The sequence below is a fragment of the Brachyistius frenatus genome, unplaced genomic scaffold, assembly GCF_029030835.1.
Source record: "Brachyistius frenatus isolate BFR_SWC_R1_liver_20210118 unplaced genomic scaffold, ASM2903083v1 Contig_8, whole genome shotgun sequence".
NCBI classification, from domain to species: domain Eukaryota; kingdom Metazoa; phylum Chordata; class Actinopteri; family Embiotocidae; genus Brachyistius; species Brachyistius frenatus.
The window spans coordinates 7,195,021-7,215,499 of NW_027210607.1; the positions used below are offsets into that span (position 1 = coordinate 7,195,021).

General features: G+C 43.9%; 1 protein-coding gene across 2 annotated transcripts in view; it reads left to right on the top strand.

Moving 5' to 3' along the window:
* The window catches only part of unc5b (unc-5 netrin receptor B), a 59,701-nt gene that overhangs the window by 24,178 nt on the left and 15,044 nt on the right, over positions 1-20,479 (top strand). The window contains exons 2-8 of one of the 2 annotated variants that reach the window (XM_069690156.1): positions 10,505-10,735; positions 10,974-11,117; positions 11,609-11,712; positions 12,842-13,022; positions 13,263-13,430; positions 13,907-14,071; positions 16,136-16,168. In XM_069690156.1, coding sequence (XP_069546257.1) covers positions 10,505-10,735; positions 10,974-11,117; positions 11,609-11,712; positions 12,842-13,022; positions 13,263-13,430; positions 13,907-14,071; positions 16,136-16,168 — 1,026 coding nt within the window. The remainder of the gene's footprint in view (positions 1-10,504; positions 10,736-10,973; positions 11,118-11,608; positions 11,713-12,841; positions 13,023-13,262; positions 13,431-13,906; positions 14,072-16,135; positions 16,169-20,479) is intronic. The other variant, XM_069690157.1, reaches the window with a different exon arrangement.

Here is a 20,479-nt window from a genome sequence, read left to right on the forward strand (position 1 = left end):
CCACCTACCTGCACACACATGAAACCTGTGGCATGGGGGGGAGTAGTCGTAATAATCACGAAGAATTGACCTTCATAGGTTTTGATGTGAAGTGCATTGTTTATATGCATAATGCAAGATCCTGTCTCCTTTTTTGAAGTTCAAATAAAAGATGCACATTTTCAGATAAAAAAGATAAAGGCAGCATGCTGCACAATGTTCATGATGCCACGTCTGCTGTTTGTTCTGTGAGAGGTCTCTAGTGTGTGTGTATGAGGAGTAATCAGTTGGAGGAGCTACTAGAGAGGACAGAAGAGTGACCTGGTGAGGGGAAGGAGAGGCAGAGTGTTACGCAAGTTGGGAGAGAGGTGGATCAGAGGACAGGAGGTGGAGGAGGGGGGGCCTGTAGCCCCGCCAAAGCAGAACTGATGCAAATACAGCGGGATGGAGGGTGAAGCACAGGGTTGGGGAGGGTAGGCAGGATAGGGTGGGTAATTACAGGGGCCCAGAGAGGAGAGGCCTGTAATCAGCCTGCCCTCAGGAAGGAATGCAGCTCATCTTCTCATGTAATTACGGCCATTTAAACGGCCCCAGCTTCCAAACACTCATCCCACTGTACTGCTCACCTATTCACTATACGTACTTACACACACACACACACACACAGACACACACACACACACACACACACACACACACACACACACACACACACACACACACACACACACACACACACACACACACACACACACACACACACACACACACACACACACACACACACACACACACACACAGACACAAACAGAGTTACAGTGAGACAATCAGTGACAGAAAAGGGCAGATTTTCAACAAGACTTCCAAATGGAGGAAGTGAGGTGGCAAAACAAAGAGCAAAGGATAGACAGACTACAGACTGTGTGTGTGTGTGTGTGTGTGTGTGTGTGTGTGTGTGTGTGTGTGTGTGTGTGTGTGTGTGTGTGTGTGTGTGTGTGTGTGTGTGTGTGTGTGTGTGTGTGTGTGTGTGTGTGTGTGTACATAGTTAATGGCTGTGTAGACTGCAGGCCTCTCGAGGAAACGGCTCCATGTGAATACCCACCATGGCAACCAGCCACTCTTGGTAGACTTGCGCAACTCTCATCAAGCAGCTGCGCAGTGGTCGAGTAGACAAGCAGTGGCGCCTTCCACTCAACACATACAGTTTTGTCTGCACAAACACACAAGCAGGAGGGGGAAGAGTCTCATTCTGCCAGATGAGTTTGACCTCCAAGTAATAGTCGTGACATTGGCCTGTAATTTCAAGAGGATAATAGGAAAACAGCTTTGTCTCACCCACTCTCTCTCTCCCCTGCCTCCCTCCCTCCTTACCTCTCCCCTTGTCCTCACCCCTCTCCTGCCCACTCTCTCTCCACCTCTGCTGGTGATTGATAGCACTGCTTGTGTACGCCTGTGTTCCCATGCAGTAGGTGGTCGTCAGGGCACACACAAACAGCACAGGGCTACTTTTTGATGGGCCGTGATTAATGAGCTCCGTGGGGGGTGGCGCCCCCTAGCTGTGGCAGAGCACCACTGTCAGCCACGATGTAGCAGTCCCCCCTCTGTCTATTCAAATGCACCAGTACCAGCAGTGGGCTCACAGCTACAACAGAAGCACAAATCCTCTTAGCGCTCCCACTCTCACAGTCACACTCACCCACACATTCAAAAACACAGTCACCGAATCTCACTTGGAGTAAGCCGTCCATTGCATTCACAGTAGGTAAATATAATCTATAGTTTGTTGCAAACACTCCCCCCCCCTCCACACACACACACACACCACCTCTCTCTCTCACACAGTTTGCATGTCGTGTGGGTCCATGTGAAAACTAAATTTTGCAGTATTCAGCCAGTTATCAGTAAAAAACACTGCATTCCGTTGAACCTTATTTATTTTCAACCCTGTAGTTAGATGGCATGTTTACACCAGTGTCTGTGCCCCTAGGCATTCCCTCCAATAGGGAAGATTAACTGTTATTATGACAGCAAAGACTCATGGGGGAAAAAAAAAAGGAACAGAGGGTGAGTCCTTTGAAAAAGGGCAAGTTACACTTAATTTACAATTTCGAGGGGTCATAGGGCAACACACCTTACAGCTTAGAGTGTGGGATAATCCTCAATTTACAAGCAGATCTGTAAATCAGGTCTTACAAGCCACTGCAATTTGTGTGTGCGTGCGCATGTGCGTGTGTGTGTGTGTGTGTGTGTGTGTGTCTGTGTGTGTGTGTGTCTGTGTGTGTGTGTGTGTGTGTGTGTGTGTGTGCGTGCGTGCGTGCGTGCGTGCGTGCGTGCGTGCGTGCGTGCTTGTTCCCATATCCTCAGGTGTGCTCTCTCTCCTCCTGCCACCCGGACATGCTGGATGGACAAGCGAAGCATTTCTGTCATTGTGCATCTCTGTCACCTGCTCAGACCTCCCCTCTCTGACAATCTGCTTTACAGCCCCCTGTCACCTCTCTCTCTCTCTCTCTCTCTATCACACTCTCACTCTCTCACTCTCACACACCTACACCTTTTGGATTCTTCTTTCTGCTTTTTTCTTGCTCACACTGATTCCGTCTGTTTTGCTCACATGCACACGCCTTGCACAATTAATTGCACACACGATGATGAAACGGGAAGCTTCACATTCCACAGAAATGGCCGCTCGGCAGTTGTCACGTCAGACCCGATCAAAGGTGTGACACGTCCACTGCTGTGATGAACTTCTGACAGGATGCCACTCATAAGTTCCCCTAACAAACATAGAATTAATAGAAAAGCTGCTGAAACATTTACGGCATGTTTGTGTCATGTTGTTTTTACTGGTTACAGTTGGGAAGTCAGACCAGGGTTCAATACAATAAATTAGGATGTGTTAGCTTAACGTTGGCAAGAGAAGGATAGCAGCTGTTTATAAACTATTAGGGATGGGCATTTCAAGCAATCACTATTCGATATCCACTCTTAACTATTTGACTATTATGCAACTATGAACCCCACCACAGACACGTGTATATAACCCCCCCTTTGACCCCTCCCCTAAAAAAAACACACACCGACGCACACATAAAGAGAAAAAGAGAGTTTGCTGTTAACGTAGGCTCAACAAATGTAATCCAACTTCTAAAACCGCTGCCTTGGACTCAGCTGATGTGATGTGTGACGCATGTTTTCTCTGGGATGAGGGACGTTATTTGCGCTGCACGTCCAACTTCAAACTCACTCTGTCTGGCTATTGATTATTGATCAGTGGATGGACCGTTTGCTCTGTGCTTCCCTCTGACGACTGTGCAGAGCTGCGGTAGACTGATGATCTGCTTGCTCTACCTGCAGAGTTTGACTGCATCTCATCTTCATTTATGTTTTGAAGGAGTTCCACACAGAACATTTGTAGTCATCTTTGCGTGTTTTTCCTGTTCACACTGCAGCATCTAATCTCACAGCGCCACACAGCTTTACCTGCAAATCTCTGGAGCCTGATAGTAACATGTAACACCTAGATAGTAACACCTCTTCTTTATGTTGTTTATTGACAGCTTGCAGACAGCTTTTATCAATTGGTCAATTGGTTATTGAAAGAGAGAATTCAAAGTCTGATAGACTGGCGGCGGCACCTTCTGATGGGAGTAACGCATTACAACCATGCGGTGGTGAAAAATGGGGAAATAAGAAAGAATGATAGTCGCTCATACTATTCGATTTTTATATTTCAATGACTGTTCGAATATTGGAAAATCATGACCCATCTATATAGACTGTGCAGATTGGCATCTATCTGAATGCTACAGCACCAGTCGCACTAGCTGGCAAATTTTTTTATATTCTTAAAAAAATAAGATTGAAATGTGTAACTTGTCTTTGCAGTTTTTGACTATTTCTTTGTTGTTATCACGCTGCAGCTTATAAAGCTATAAATATTTAAGAAAAACCTTGTCAGTTTTGCTGGTGAGATGGACGAAAAAAAGGTAAGAAGAAGAAGACAAGTAATAATCATGACAGACCTGAAGAGGAATGTGTGTGCCTGCTGGTGTGAGATAGGAAGTCGGGTAGTTAGCGAGTCACCATGGTGAGTACAAAGAAACAAGCTGCAGAGCCATGTGAAGCCGCCACATGTGCACATCTTGGTGGTCATATCAAAATACCCAAACAAGAACTTTCAAGGCCCGCGTGTCGGAGGCTTCATGAGCGAGCACGCACCGTTGGATCTGCGACGCTCTCACCAGGAAGTCAAATTCTGCTTCCTGCCTCCTGTCGCCTCATAGCCATCAAGATGAGACCAAAATAATGGTGTGTGATTGTCACTGGTGAATTAATGACATATCCTATTAAAAGATGACCAATTTTGCCCCCCGTCTGTGCTCAAAAGGGCTACTTATATTGCAAGTGTTAGTGCCAGTGTGTGTGTGCATGTGTGTGTGCGTGCTTTCAGTCAGATGGGTGAACTGCATGACTCCTCACACTCCGTCTGCCTTTGTTGACGTGAGAAGTGATGCTGTGTCGCTCCAACCTGCACTCATGTCGCCTCATGCCCTGCCTGATGCCAACACACACACACACACACACACACACACACACACACACACACACACACACACACACACACACACACACACACACACACACACACACACACACACACACACACACACACATTCCCTGATGCTTTTTTTCCCCCCATCACATCCTGTGTCTAAATCTTGACACTTGCTTTTTCCCAGTCGTCACGTCACTCCATCTTTTCCCCTCTGCGCTGGTTTCTTCTCTCTCCTCTTGTGGTGATTTTTTTTTTGTCGGGCTGATGAGGATGAGGTCAGTCTGAATATCAATCATTCAGTGTAATTGTCCTTTAAGGAAGGCAAGGAGAGACTGTCTCCCTCCATCCATCTCTGTCTCTTTCGACCTGCCTCTGTGTGTGTGTGTGTGTGTGTGTGTGTGTGTGTGTGTGTGTGTGTGTGTGTGTGTGTGTGTGTGTGTGTGTGTGTGTGTGTGTGTGTGTGTGTGTGTGTGTGTGTGTGTGTGTGTGTGTGTGTGTGGCGTGTGCAACTCGTGCCTCAGGGCTTCCTCGCAAGAATGATGATAATGAGGTAGATTGGGTGAGGATGATGTATATGGTCAGCCAGTCAATGTTACATAATGGTTGCAGATCACTGTATTAATTGGCCTTGTTTCCTGTGTCACTGGCAGCGCTGTCATATTTGTCCGTCTATCCTCACAGCTGTTTGTCCTTTGTGTACTCAGTGAGCTGGTTGTGCTTCGTAGCTGTGGGCTACAAGTTCTGTCTCCATGCGTGTGTGTTTGCAATTAAGGCTGTGGGATGTCATTTGAAGTCGACTGGAGCTGCGCAGAGTGCTTTGAATCCAGCGGGCAGGAGGGAAGGAGGACTTGAGTCAGGGGAGGGCAAGAAGAAAAGCACTCCTGTGTCATACGCCCGACTGGAAAGCGGAAGGGAGGAGGTGGGATGCTGTGCTGCTGTTTGTTTGTTTTTGACCTCATAGGATGGCTAAAAAAAGAAGAAAAAACAAAACAAAACCTGATCATGCCAAACACAAGTTCACCCCGTGTCTTTTGAAGTGTTTCTCTGTTGTTTGGCTGCTTCAAAGTATTCTCCTTCCGCTGCTTTATTCTCCTTTGCTGGCTTTTCCCTTACTTCTGAGTGCAGTGTTGGGATAGTGAGGCCACTTGAGGGGACAGTAATGACTAAGTCTCTAAAGGTAATGATAAAGTACAGACGCTTTAGACTCCACTCTGGCTCGAGGCGCTGGAGCTAAGAAAATTACTGTCATCCGTGTGTGTGTGTGTGTGTGTGTGTGTGTGTGTGTGTGTGTGTGTGTGTGTGTGTGTGTGTGTGTGTGTGTGTGTGTGTGTGTGTGTGTGTGTGTGTGTGTGTGTGTGTGTGTGTGTGAGAGAGAGAGAGAGAGACAGAGAATGAAAGGGTAAAGAAAAGAGAAGGTGAAGAATGACAGCGGGCAGAAAAAACAACAGACAGTTTCAGAGTCAGGCTGAGAAAAGACAGACATTGCTGTGATTCATTTTCCTTACCAGTTATTATAGCTGTCCAGTGTTGCATGTTTGTGGGTATGTGTGTGTACGCGTTTACTTCATTGTCTCTCTCCCTTCCACTCATCTTCGAGTGTCTCCTGACCCGTCTTTGTCCAGGCCTCTTGTCTTCCCGTCTTGTCACCTCTGTCCAGATTCCCTCTATCTCTCTCCCACGCAGTCCTGCCTTCCAGTGGAGCCCGGCTCCACCGCTGTCACTCCGACTCTCAGTTACACTGCACTGAAGCGCTGCACTCCGCCACACAGTCGAGCACCAAGGAGGGCACTCCTTCAGTTACAGTGGAGTTTAGCATACATGAATAAGAGTGGGAGAGAATGTACTGTATAAGCATAGGTTGTCATCGGGTGTCGGTCTTACATGTATGTGTGTGTGTGTGTGTGTTCACACGATTGTGTGCTCGGGAAAAGAATACCCAGAAGCCTGTGTTTGCTGTCTAGCGGTCTGCTGTCTGTCATTAGAGTAATAAAAGACTTGCTGTGCTGCATAGTGAGGAGTTCTTGTCTTTAAGACTCCTCCATTCCGCACAAATTGCCGGCTGCTGAGTTCTGATGGATGTTTGTATGCTGGCCCAAAAACACAGGTTCCACTTTAAACCCCTAGCTCCATTATCCAAGAGAGAGACAGAGGGGAGAGAAAGAGGCTGTCTGTCTGTCTCCTTCCTCTGTCATCCAAAAGTGTGTTTTAATTAAACTGTGGCTCTCTGCAGGCCTCAGTATACACACACACACACACACACACACACACACACACACACACACACACACACACACACACACACACACACACACACACACACACACACACACACACACACACACACACACACACACACACACACACACACACACACACACACACAGCACAGAGAGAGAGAGAGGTTTATCCAAATACGCAGGGCTCTCCTCCCATTCTGTCTCCGTCTGAACCACCGTCTCTCTCTGTTTGTCTTTCTGCTGCCATTTCTTTTTCCTCCTGTCTTCCTCTTCCTCTCTCTGTGCCCCCTCTCATCACGCCTGAAGAGTGACAGGCTCTGTTTTCAGCCGATGTTTGAACACCGACCGATCAATGCCGGACAAAGGGAAAGAGCGGGGGTGAGGGGCGGGGAGGGCCAACACAATTGGTTATTGACAGAGAGAATTCAAAGTCTGAAAGACTGGAGGCGGCAGCTTAGTGTGGATAGAGGAGAGCAGAGACTTGTGAGAAAGGCACGAGGATGAATGCGATTCATGTTCATGGTTAGGCATTACTTTGAGAAGAGGTAACATTCATTGTTCCTATTTGTTTGTGTTGACCTGTTTGCACTGTGGTACATGGTTAATTGAGTGTGTACAGTATACAGTGATGTGGAATGTGGACACCTGCCAGGTTGTAACCTGTGGGAGCAGAAACAAGTGTAGGTGCGTATGCATGGTTTCATGTGCAGTTTTTATGGTTTGGTTTTGTTCTGCTGTTGAGCTGCGAGAGCCACTTTGAGTTTTACATAACAAAAAATGATTTTGTGTGATTTAATCACTTTTACATTTCTTTTCAGTATAAGGCATTGGCCACAATTATACACTGTCCATACATGTTTGTTTAGGAGTGTCTGTGAAACACAATGTGGAGAACCTGCTCAGGAAATTGCAACCAAAGTGCTTAATTTCTTTTATTTAAGTGAATCAGAACTCAACATTTGTAAAAAGTTTGTAAAAATACAAACCAATACAATACAGAATAACCTAATGAAACAAATGAAATCAGACATAACATTAGGACTCTTGGGAAAAAAATTATACAACGCATACTTTGTGTAGCACTATCATATCGATATCCAGGTGCCAAGTATCAATATTTTATTATATAAATATATTTTTCAGATGCACGCAGCATGTATGACAGGTTTTTATTACAGCGTTGGTCAGTCTGTCTGCTTGACAATCCCATTTTGCTACAATAAAAACGACTGAAGTCAGATGAACAGACTGAAAGTTTTATTGTTTAGTATATGTTGAAATTCTTCTTTAGAGGACATAATTACACTTCAAAAAAGGTAATACAAATGTCAGAATATTGCTATACATGTTATCCCAATACTCAGCATAATAATAATTGTCTCAGTAATATGATAGTATAACTTAAGTATTGTGACAATATTATATCACGGGACCTCTATCGTAGAAAGAATAAGTAATTTCAAAACTTATATTTAATAATGTTTTCATATTTGTGACCATGCCTAACAAACCCATCAATTCCAGCTTCTGGTCTACAGCACCAGCGTGCTGTGGTGAGGGTTCAGTTTAGGGTCACGGGTTGGTGAAGTAGTCAGTGACTGGAGAAGAACAAGGATGTGGTTGTGTGAGAAACACAACAGAAAAAGTCAGAGACAGATACATGGTGACAGGTCCATCCTGGATGGCTGTGAGGCCTGGAGCAGCTGTTGCCCTTTCGACTGTCCTGTGGCCACAGCCCTGCCAAACTCTGAGCTGTGGGCAGCGCTGCTTCAGCCTCTTTTAGCCCAGCCAGCCTTTTTTATAGTGGAAGAGTTCTGGGTCAAGAGGTGGTACCATTCTTGTACCTGAAAATGGAACAGCCTCCTGAATCCCATAAGTCCTTGTTAGCCTTGAATTGTGACGCACCTTTCCCTCCCACCTCCTTCGTGCTCTGTGTTTCTCTTTGCTCTCCCTAATGTCTCAGACAGAGTCTGTCAAGGGAAACGGTGGGATGAGAGTGGGGAAGTGCTCACTCTCCTAAAATAGGAGACGGTATCGTTCTAAGTAGTTTCTCTTGTTCCCTGCTTGTAGAATAACTGATCAGGTTTGGCTTGATACATTTTGAAAACTGAACATTTCAAATTTGCCTGGTTTAAATCTCATTGTATAAAAGCAGCTGTATTTGCTCTCACACCTCTTTCTTTATCCGCCGAAAGCAGAGGATGAGATTTAAGAACTGAGACTGCTGTGTAAGAAAATCAAGGATACCCATGAGCTATTCCTGCATGCGTGTTTGCTCATCTGCATGTGCGTGTGTGTGCGTGTGCGTGTGTGTGTGTGTGTGTGTGTGTGTGTGTGTGTGTGTGTGTGTGTGTGTGTGTGTGTGTGTGTGTGTGTGTGTGTGTGTGTGTGTGTGTAAGAAAGTGCACTGAGCTGGATATGCTCATAGCTTTTTGGAATCTCCTGACTGGAGCAAACATCGTCAATCCCCTGCTCTCTGCTCCAGTCTTCCACTTAATGCTTATTGAATTCAGATCATTTTCATAAGCAGAACAAAGTTTTCTTTTGGAAGGTCAGAGACATTAACATTTCATAAGAACATGGATTACCCAAAAGGAAAAAAACTATATAAGTACAACAGAAGGTGATGTTAAGACATGGAATAAAATTGAGAGAACATTTCTCAGACTTATAGCGGTTTATGAAACATGCCTAAACAAGATGTATAGATGTATATGTGCTATATTTGTATATGTTTTTAGTCGGACAGTTATAGCTATGCCAGGGTCCTGTTGTCTGCAAATTTTACGTCACATGGTTTTGTCCAGTCTGCCTCTGCTTAACTGTCTTGCTCAACTGCACAAGGATACAACCCAGTTGATGGATGCAGAGATGTAGCAGGGTTCAGGCTTGCATCAGTGTGTCGTCCCTGCAGCCCTTTAAACAGACACGTCTGACTGACAGAGTTTTAGAGTCAGGGCCATTACTAACGACTCCACAACCATTTAAACCATAATATCATTATACATCATTAAAATACTCTTCAAACTGTCGATTTGTATTAATGGAGTCACAAATTGGCTTTAAAGGGCTGGCCAACATTAAATTAAATTAGTACATGGCAAAGTTAGCAGTACATACCACACAAATCTATATACTGCTCTGAAAACGTGTAGCAGCCAATGGCATTGCAGCATTGATACACTACAGTAAGTCTTTCTGAAGAGGTCAGCAATACTGTGTCCTTGCTGCCAGGAGAAGCCTTGGCAGTGTTGCCAGGAGGGATGTGTCACATCCAAAATGTCATGAGATAATGTGCGATCAACAGGACCTCTTCGTGGAAGGTCACCAGTTCTCTGCTCCAGCTGAGAAGCATGAACTCTTCCAGAGAGTCCGGAGCAGGAGACCTGCACTGGCCAGATTATTTCATTGTGCTCCTCCACTTACGGTGCAAACTGTCAACACCTTTAGTGCCTTCTTGAAATACACTACCAGGGTTGCTTTAATACCCTGCAGCTGGATTGAGACACAAGAGAAGCTGTCACACACATTTACTCCCTCTAGGTAGGTGATAGCTTATTGATCCCCCGAGGGCCAAATTTGTCATTTTGCTTATTTCTTCCCTCCTCAGCAGCGAGGTCAAAGTCTGGGATGAGCCACAGAGCAGCCATTCTAACCCAGATGGAGACTTACTGCTCTGGTCTGTCCATTGAAGGACGGTCATCTTAACCATTTCTGCTTTCTGTGTTGTCAGAGAGCAGCGACTACAGTGAGGCCGAGGTTCTCCCTGACTCCTTCCCGTCAGCGCCGGCAGAGCCTCTCCCAGAATTCCTGCTGGAGCCGGAGGATGCTTTCATTGTAAAGAACCGGCCGGTCCAGCTGCGCTGCCGGGCGTCGCCAGCCACCCAGATCTACTTCAAATGTAACGGAGAATGGGTCAATCAAAACGACCACGTTACAAGAGAGAGCCTGGACCAGATCACAGGTGAGAAACACACATACACACAAACACGCATGGTAATGTCACCTTGTATTTTACAGACATAAGCATCATACTCAATTACTAACATCATTTTCAACAACATAATCCATTAGCTCTTATAGGATTTGATGTGCACGTTAACTTCTTTTTGGCCTGCAGCCAATGCATTATTTATATGCACTGTGAAAAATACCCCTCACTAATCTCTCTCACTCTCTTTCCTCTCTCTCTCTCTGACCAGGTCTGGTGGTGCGGGAGGTGGACATCTCGGTGTCGAGGACCCAGGTGGAGGAGCTGTTTGGGCTCGAGGACTACTGGTGCCAGTGTGTGGCCTGGAGCTCGGCTGGCACCACCAAAAGCAACCGCGCCTACGTTCGCATTGCATGTCAGTATCGTGTGTGTGTGTGTGTGTGTGTGTGTGTGTGTGTGTGTGTGTGTGTGTGTGTGTGTGTGTGTGTGTGTGTGTGTGTGTGTGTGTGTGTGTGTGTGTGTGTGTGTGTGTGTGTGTGTGTGTGTGTGTGAGTGATAAAGGCAGGAAGAGAGACAGCGGAAGGGTAAATGTTTCAGACTTTTTGCTTGTCATATGTATCAGCTTAAGTATATATGCAAATAAATGTGCTGTGGCACTCCATCTTAGTCCCCCGTGGTAATGTATGGTGCAGTGTGATTGACACGTTGCATGTTTATGAGGGTACGGAGTGAAAAAAGGCACACTGACAAAGGCTTTTTGGGGCTTTGCCTGTGTGTGTGTGTGTGTGTGTGTGGATATGTGGGTGTTTTTGTGACAGCCAATGTCACTGAGATAAACAGCGTGTCACTCTGCTGTGCTGGGCCGCCTTAACTAACTGCTGCCTACATGTGTGTCGCCCCCTGTAGACCTGAGAAAGAACTTTGAGCAGGAGCCTCTGGGTCGGGAGGTGCGGCTCGAGCAGGAGGTGCTGCTGCAGTGTCGCCCCCCGGAGGGCATGCCCGCTGCTGAGGTAGATGTCTTTCTCCTCATCACCATCCTCATCACTATTTTGGGGTTAAACTTGGGTTCTTATTGGGCAATAAATAGTTTGAATTCATTTATGTTTTGTGGTTTAAAGCCCCTCCCGGCAAGTCCAAGTATTAAAGGGTGACAGCAAGGCCGAGATCCAACTAATCAACACATTTATGTACTGCAGTCTGTGACAACATAAAACAAAAGGGGAGAAAGTAAAGGGTGAGCCACTGACACTTTGACACCATCAATAAAAAGATCACTAAAACATGTAAACATTAGTGGATATATGCTCTGGTGTTTAAACAACAGATCTCAAAAGGCTTAAATCCCCTTTGTGTCATGTTTTAACACCAAGCTGCTCTAACTGTACGACAAAAGTGTGTCAAAAGTGCTAATTTTGCTCATAAACCAGCAACAATATATGAAGAGTGTAAAGTTCTTCACTGATGTAGATTTTTTTTATTACTCAAATAAATATTAATGTTTTGCTAAGCTGTATTGGTTTTTTTTGTGGCTGAATAACTTGTTATAATGTGATATAAAAAGCATGAAATGCAAAATAAAAGCATGTGTTATGTGATGACAAGAGAGCGCAAAACTGGAATTTCAGTTTTATTGATAAACACTGACTGTATTTGTTAGCAATGATATTTTGCCCATTCATAAGGAGGATGTGTTGAAATTAAAAGTTGAGGGAAAGAGACAGGAAATTAGTATTTTTATTCTGAGGCATAGATGACCAAATTTTGACTATGTCAATACCATGTGTTGTGATGGCTTAATGCGCTGCAGGGTTATTGTGTTTACTGAATGGCTCTGTGCATGGTGCGCTGACTCATGTTTATGCATACACACCTGCTGATTTGTACAATGATTTATGTGAAGAAATGTCTCCCAATAAAAAAAATTAAAAAAAGGCAGGCAAATTTGAAATAACAGAGGACTGAGAGCGTAGGAGCTAAATTTGTTTGTTACTTCTCTTTAAAGTAGTACCTTACTTGTTTGTTTATTTTAATTTAGATTAACTATAACTTTTATGACTTTGTTTTAGCCTTCTTGAGATTCCTATCTCTGTAATAAAGTTCCTAATTTAATCTTATTTCTACATTATTGCTTCTCTGTAGGTGGACTGGCTGAAAAATGAGGACATCATAGAGCCATCGCAGGACCACAATTTCCTCATCACGATTGATCATGATCTGATCATCAAACAGGCCAGACTCTCGGACACCGCCAACTACACCTGCGTGGCTCGTAACGTGGTGGCAAAAAGACGCAGCAGCACAGCTACGCTCATTGTTTATGGTAGCACATATGTTTTTCTCTTTTGTGACACATGAGAATAAACATCCTTCCATTTATTATTGATATTATCTTAAAAATTAAATCTTAAAATTTCTCAAAAATAAACACACTTATACAACACTCTGTCACACACTGATGTGTATGCAAAGGGATGTTTTGAGTGTCTATATTCTCATCACTGTTCAAATTGACCTGGGTATTAACTCTCGCTCTCTTTGCCTCTGTGTGTGTCTCTGTCAGTGAGCGGAGGTTGGTCTTCTTGGACTGAATGGTCGGAGTGTAACGCTCGGTGCGGGCGGGGCTGGCAGCGTCGAACACGCAGCTGCACCAATCCTGCCCCTCTGAATGGAGGAGGCTTCTGTGAGGGCACTCCTGTCCAGAGAGTAACTTGCACCACACTATGCCCAGGTGAACCTGACATTATTTATAACATCTTCATCCAAAACAGTCATGCACTGGAATATAAGGAAATTTCCGAAATGGGCCATTTGACAGAAAGTACAAGAATCATTTTTTTTTTAATCTTTGTTTTTTAACTTTTACCTCAAAAACTTTCTTCTTAACAGCAAAGTAGAGTGTTTACCCCTCCGAGCTTCATCCAACCATGACAGAATAGCATTTGCCGTTGTAGCCAGTCTGATTTTGCTGTTAAGAAGGACACACCATTCTGGCTATTCCTGCAGTGCCCTGTGTGTCAGACCACCCTGAGTTGTTTAAAAAATAAAAAAACACAGACTGTATTTAGCTAAATTGCAAAACTATCCATTACATATGCATCATACTGCATTATAATGTCATGCCCAATTTTCCCTCTACCTGGAGCGTTGGAAGTATTAAGTTGTTGCTTGGCTGTAAAATGACACACATCTTCGTTGTCATTGCAGTGGATGGAGGCTGGACAGAGTGGGCAAAGTGGTCCGCCTGTGGGACAGAGTGCACCCACTGGCGCAGCCGCGAATGCCAAGCCCCCCCACCCATAAACGGAGGAAGGCACTGCAGCGGCAGCATGATGGAAAGCAAAAACTGTACAGAGGGCCTGTGTGCACGAAGTAAGTCTGCAATTTGTTTGAACTGGCGCGGTTGTTTAATGTACAGTACATATTTGGCTTGTTTATATTTCTTGATGTAATGTATTCTAATTCTTCCCTCTGCCCTATAATACAATATAATATAGCTTGAATTCAGCTGACAGATGGTGATAGTGCAGTCGTCCAATATCTGAAAGAATATGGTGTTTCTGGTATTTCTATAGGGGTCAATGTTGTAACAGCAGATTTGCTGCTTCAGGTGGTTGTTGAGTTGATAATAGAAAATGTTACAGGCAGTTATCCTCTGCTCATAGTTCAGTGTTATAAGGTGTATTGCATTTCAAAGCTTGTATGGAACTGTATTCTTAATGTGTTTAGCCACCGCAGCATGGCGGGGAGCACCAATGTGCAGAGAGATGAAAGTAAAAAGAGCTAAATTGCAGACAGATGTTTCATGAGGGAAAACTTAGGTTCACAAAGGAAGAAAGCAACTGATCCACAGCTAAAAAGCACAGATGGAAAGAGAGAGAGAAAGGAAGACGGAGCGAGTGCAGGCTAAGGGAGCGGATGGAGTGGGAAGCAAGCATGACACAGCCAAGTCGAAAAATTAGCACAGGGAAGAGCATATGAGAGTGAGTCAGACTCACACTGACATCCAATGTGCAGGCCGTGATGAGCTGGGAGGAATCCAGCTGACAGCGCATTAGAATCTTAGAGATGCACATCCACAAAGGCAGTGAAATACAGTCAAGTACACACTTAAAAACACACACACACACACACACACACACACACACACACACACACACACACACACACACACACACACACACACACACACACACACACACACACACACACATAACACACCAATGCATGCACACAAACCTCTTAAATGCACGCGCAGGGAGGGGAGATCATATGCACACTCAGAGCAGCACTGCGCTCCGACTCTGTCAGACACACACGCGAGTCCCGACATAAACAGGCTTCCACGGAGCAGCCAGATTAGACAAATACGCCGTGTGATATGGTCGTAAGGAGCCAAGCGTTCTCTTGAGGCCATCAGGAAAACAAGCGTTCAAGTGGCTCTGACAGAGGGTAGAGACAAGGAGCTCTGCGCTGGAGAAAAATCTGTAAATGTGTCACTAGGCAAACTCTGGGTTACTGATTTACTTATTTATTCTCCTGGCGCGTTAATATGATTATTCTGTGGCTACAATCTGTCCTGATGACATTAGGGCTCTTTGCATTCGTCACACATGTCAGACAATCAGGTAGAAAATGCTCACTCCAAATATCTCGCTCATCGTCAGTCCCTCTGAGGATCGGCTAAACACCTCAGTCATAAATGTAAAATGCTCTGAGACACCACAAACCATCATCTTCATTGCATCCTGTTAGATTCTAATTGCTCTTGGACGAACGTCGGAGTCAGGAAATCCATTTGGTGTTTTGATGATGCTATGGAGAGAAAGGTTATTTGATTTGAGATCTAGTAAGTGACACAATCCTGAAAGATGGTTTCGATATATCTCAAAGCACTTGGAGATGATTCACGTTGGTGTTATCCCGGAAATGACTGTTCCCATCAGGAGAGATGTTTTTTTGGTTTTTTTTCATAGGATAAAGGAGATATCATACCCTGCGGCGTGTTTAAAGACGTGGTTCCAATCTACATTGTCTCCATCATGTGCCACACAAACACCACGATTCATTTTCAATACAGTCTCTGACTTTGCCACTCTCATCGCCATGCCACTAATCTCTCTCACAATCATTTCTAACTGTTATTTTTCCGTGTTCATTATGTAAACAATTATGCTGTCTTCCCATAATGCCGCACATTCTCACCTATTCCTAGAAGAGGTTATTATCTTTTAGATCTCAAGTATGTTTTCTTGCTCGCAGTATGCATTTGATGTTTACATTTCTATTTTCATATTGATGAGCCGTTGTTTACTTTCCAGTTTTTGCATTTGTATTGTGTTATTGTATCTTTCATTTGCGTAACTAGTCCATCCATTTTTATGTTTGTTTTTTTTCTTTTCTTCCTCTCTTGTTTTTTTTCTCCCGTTCAAACAGATAAAAAGATTTCTATTGAACATGCAAGCCATCGTAAGTCCCCCTTCCCATGACTTTGCTCTTTCACTGCTTCATGCTGTTTGTCTTTGTACTGTGTTTGTGTGTGTGTATGTGTGCGTCTCTCTGTGTGCTCAGAAAGGTTAGGAGTCCTAACGTCTGTGTTGGCACGTGGAGCTGAATGCGTGCTGCATTTTGTGTTGAGCCCGTCCGTCCACACTCTCATGTCGTCTCAGATCAAGTTCAGTGAAGATTCGTCTCACCTTCTTGTCCAGCCTGCTTATGACTGTTGTTATCCTCTCTTGTCTAGTGTGTTGACTAATAAGTGTAACAGGTTTCTGAGCTGACTGTGTTGGCACGTTGCATCATTTGCATATAACAGCTTGCTTCAGTATTAGGTCATACAAAAGGATATAGTTGCATCAAACAGATTAATAAATGCAAGCTCTGTCACATAGCGAGCAAAATGACTCTAAACTGAGACTCTTTGACCCATAGGTTATGAAGCACACAGAAAAACATTTGATTTGTGTCTCACTTTCAGTTAATTTGTGATATAGTTTACATTTGGAGTGATGGTAATTCTTCTAGCTCAATGTGATGTGGACTGAGGGGAGAGCAGCCACGGTAATGCACCTAATTCGCTATTGTTCCATTTCTGGTAATAAGTGCGGACGGCTGTCAGATTCGGTTCAATCGCGCCACGTGAGCACGGGAGCTCTCCTTTGCCAGCCCGTCAGCCTCCAGCTTTCCTCTCCTCCACCCTTTCTTCCACTCTCACTGCTGCTCCGTAGTGTTTCCTTCTACCCTCACAGCACTCTGTGGCAAGACATCCTCTTCAGCACATGCAACATCAGGTCATTCTGAAGTCACAAGAACTTACGACGCAGGACACCACAGATCTACAGATAAACTCCAAAAAGCTTTCACGTCGTAAAACTCACCAGGCCGAATAAACTCCCCTATAATGGAACATTGTTACAACTCCACAATGACAAAGTCAGTATTCAAGCTGAAGCTATAATACACATATAATGTTTTATTCTCTGTTTTGTTTCTCATGTAACTTGTACATATCATTGCTGTATAAGCCTTGCTGATATAGTTAATCTGAATACTCTCTGCCTGTCTTTAGTTACTCATATTGGCTAACAATATAAACTTGTATTAAGTATTTATGGAACTGATATCAACAAGTGTTTAACTTTAATCATGGTGGACGAATAATGAGCTTTTATTCTTAACCGTATCAAAAATAATAATTAGCCTTTTCTTAAAGGAAGCATTCTCCCTCTTTTTAGAGGGGGCTCAGTGAGTGGTCATCTGACACTTGACCCTGCCTCAAGCCTGACCATTCATAAACTGTAAACCTCAGACGGAAGCAGGCTTTTTCTCTTCTTCTGATCAACCTTAATATTGATCATTAGGCCCTCTCTGTTTAAATTCATCGCACACTTGCTGATCGTTTTAGAGTTACCACGCTCTATATTTGTATTAACCCAAGTAAACTTTAAGCCAAGTGAAGAACGCGTACTTTTAATATGAGACTAATCGAGTTTAATTATCGCCTACAACGCTTTTGTTTTATTCTTTTTCTCTCTCCGCTCATAAGAAGTATTTTTGGTACTCTAGTAAAGTATAAGTCCAGTCAGCTCTCAACCCGGACAAAGCTCAGAAGATCCTTTTAATGGTGAGTCCGTGTGAGGGCATTCAATATTTCTTTCCGTATTTCCAGGAAATATAATATTCAGGCTTGGTACTGAGGAATATACAAAAGTTAAAGCAAATAACTTGCAATCATTTAAACTTGGCTATGTTTTGGTACCCTTTATCTTCTCTTTCTGGTCGTGGGAGAGCATCTAAATTGATAAATTCTAACTTTAATTCATGGATTTGAAAAAATGTCCCCTCGGGGATTAATAAAGTATATACCTACCTACCTACCTTAAGAGAGCGATCGATTGCATTTAATGAACCTGCCGACAACCGCTTTGTCTATTAAAACCCGCTGCAGCACTATGACAGTTTATATGTGCTACTGTGAAATAATTCAGGCAGAGACCTGTGAATTTCGCACTAAAATATTGAAACAAATTCGGCTGCAGTGACGTTGATATGCTCAATAATAATAAAAGCCTCAAGGATCAAGATTCCTGCGTATTCCGGGAACTGATCCATTGTGAGCGAGATGGGTTTTTTTGTGTGTCCTAGAAAATAAATGTCTACATCGGGTTTCAGATTAGTGACCCGAGCCTAGCACCTGCAATTACGGTGAAAAACGTGTTAAATTGCGGCGCTTTCTGATGTCTGCTTTGTGGTATTGAAAGAGCCGAAACACTCCAAGATGAACTCCAAAATAATTGATCATGTTAAGAGACGCTGTGCCCATACTTGGAAATTAGGTAGCCTAAGGCGCCTGCCAAAAAAAACCAACCACAGAAATAATTACCATCAATTTGAAATAAGGTGAATACACCCGAGTGTTCCTGTTTTCTCGTGTGAAAATAAGCTCAGTGGAAAACAAAGGGCTTGTTTTGTGAAGAAGTTCTTAAACGATTCATGTTGATCGTGATCACGCCAAGAGCGGCGATATCATTGTGTTCACCAAGCGCCCACGTCCAGGGACTAAAGGCATCTGAACACATTTTACCTGTCCAGCAGAGTACCTCCAAAGGGCGGAGCTAAAGGACACGTCACAGCTGACGTTTCCCAGCCTCCTTGTGTTGCTGAACTGAACATATGTTTGGCGTCACCTCGTGGTTGAAGTAGTTAACTAGATTTGACAGTAGACAATATCAATTTTGTGTCTCTCTCTTCTTTTAAGTAATTGTGGAACAGTAACGAATCAAAACTATTACAATTTACTAACCGAATTCACTCATGAGTGACTAAAAGTAATTAAATTCCAATAAGTCAAAGGGCATCTGCTAACTAAAACATATGCAGAGCTTAACCTAAATAGCCACAAAGGAATTTGAAACCATAGGGTCTGATTTACTAAACGTTGAGAACGTGGTTTTACACCCGTGGAAATGTTTTTTAGATGCCAGAGGGAAAGATTATTTAGACATATCGTTTGTCCAGCGATGACATTTCTGTGTTATTGAATGATGAATTGAAACCAATAACAAGGAGGAGACGCGTAATACCAGCAATGTCAGAGCTTGTCAGCATTTTCCTGCCTCTGCTTCACTCCACCGTGTCGCTGCTTGTATATCTCACCAGTCCCGTTATTCAGGTGAGCTGTCAGAGGTAATTAAAACATCTAAGCAATCCCTACAAACAAACCAACAGCAAGCTCAACAGCTACGTCTGCAGTTAACTGAGACCACAGTAGAACTTAAGGAAATTAGAGAAAAACTACAACTTAAAGAGGAACAACTGGCTTCTCTTCAGGGGCAGAGGCAACACTCTGTGAACTTGAATCAACCACGATCAAACCACTTCAATGACACTTTCCTTGAAGAGAAGAAAGAAGTTCCCGCCAGAGGAGCTGAAGGAAGCCTGCCCGCTAAACCTTTCCCTCCTCTCAACCATGACCCTTTGCGCCCACATAGAGAGAACTCTCCACAGTCTCAGTTTCCTTTTGACACCCACACTTCTCAGGGCCTTACAGATTTACTTGAACAAAATCGTTCAAATTATTCCTCGTTTCAAACCCAATCCTGGTGGCACTCATGACACTGTCACTTACTTGAAAGACATCAGCTTTTACCTGCGCAAATTTCCTCAAGCTACGGACGATGACAAAATATACCTTATTAAGGTAACTTCAAGCCGTGATGTTAGCCGTTTTATCGACCACCGACCGAACCACATCAGGAATAACTATGAACTTCTTTGCCAGGCTTTAGAGAAGGAGTTCTCTGATCCCTTAACACAGAGGTTTGATTGCGGCCATGGCCATTAGACAGGAGAGACAAGAATCTCCACAGGAATATTACTATCGCTTGCTTCAAGCCTACTTTAGATTTCGGAATGAACCCGGGATGGAGGAAGACTTGGACTTCAAATGTCTCTTTGTCCAAATCCTCCATCCCAGCACAAGTAGCCAACTTGATGTTTTGGAGAATCCAAACACTTTGACTGTACAACAGCTACGTGATCTTGCCTCACTGGGATTTGTACGACAAAGGCAATCCCACTCTAAACAGACAGGACCTAATGCAATTTTCAATCTTGACACCAAACCTTTGCCCATTAAGTCAAAAGGAGCCCCTAGTGGCAAAGTGTTGGCAGATATCAGGCGTCTACACGGTGACATGCAGGAGAAGGAAAACAAGGAAACTGACATGTCTACTGAAATCGTGGTCGAGAAACATATATCAACACATGCAAATATGAACC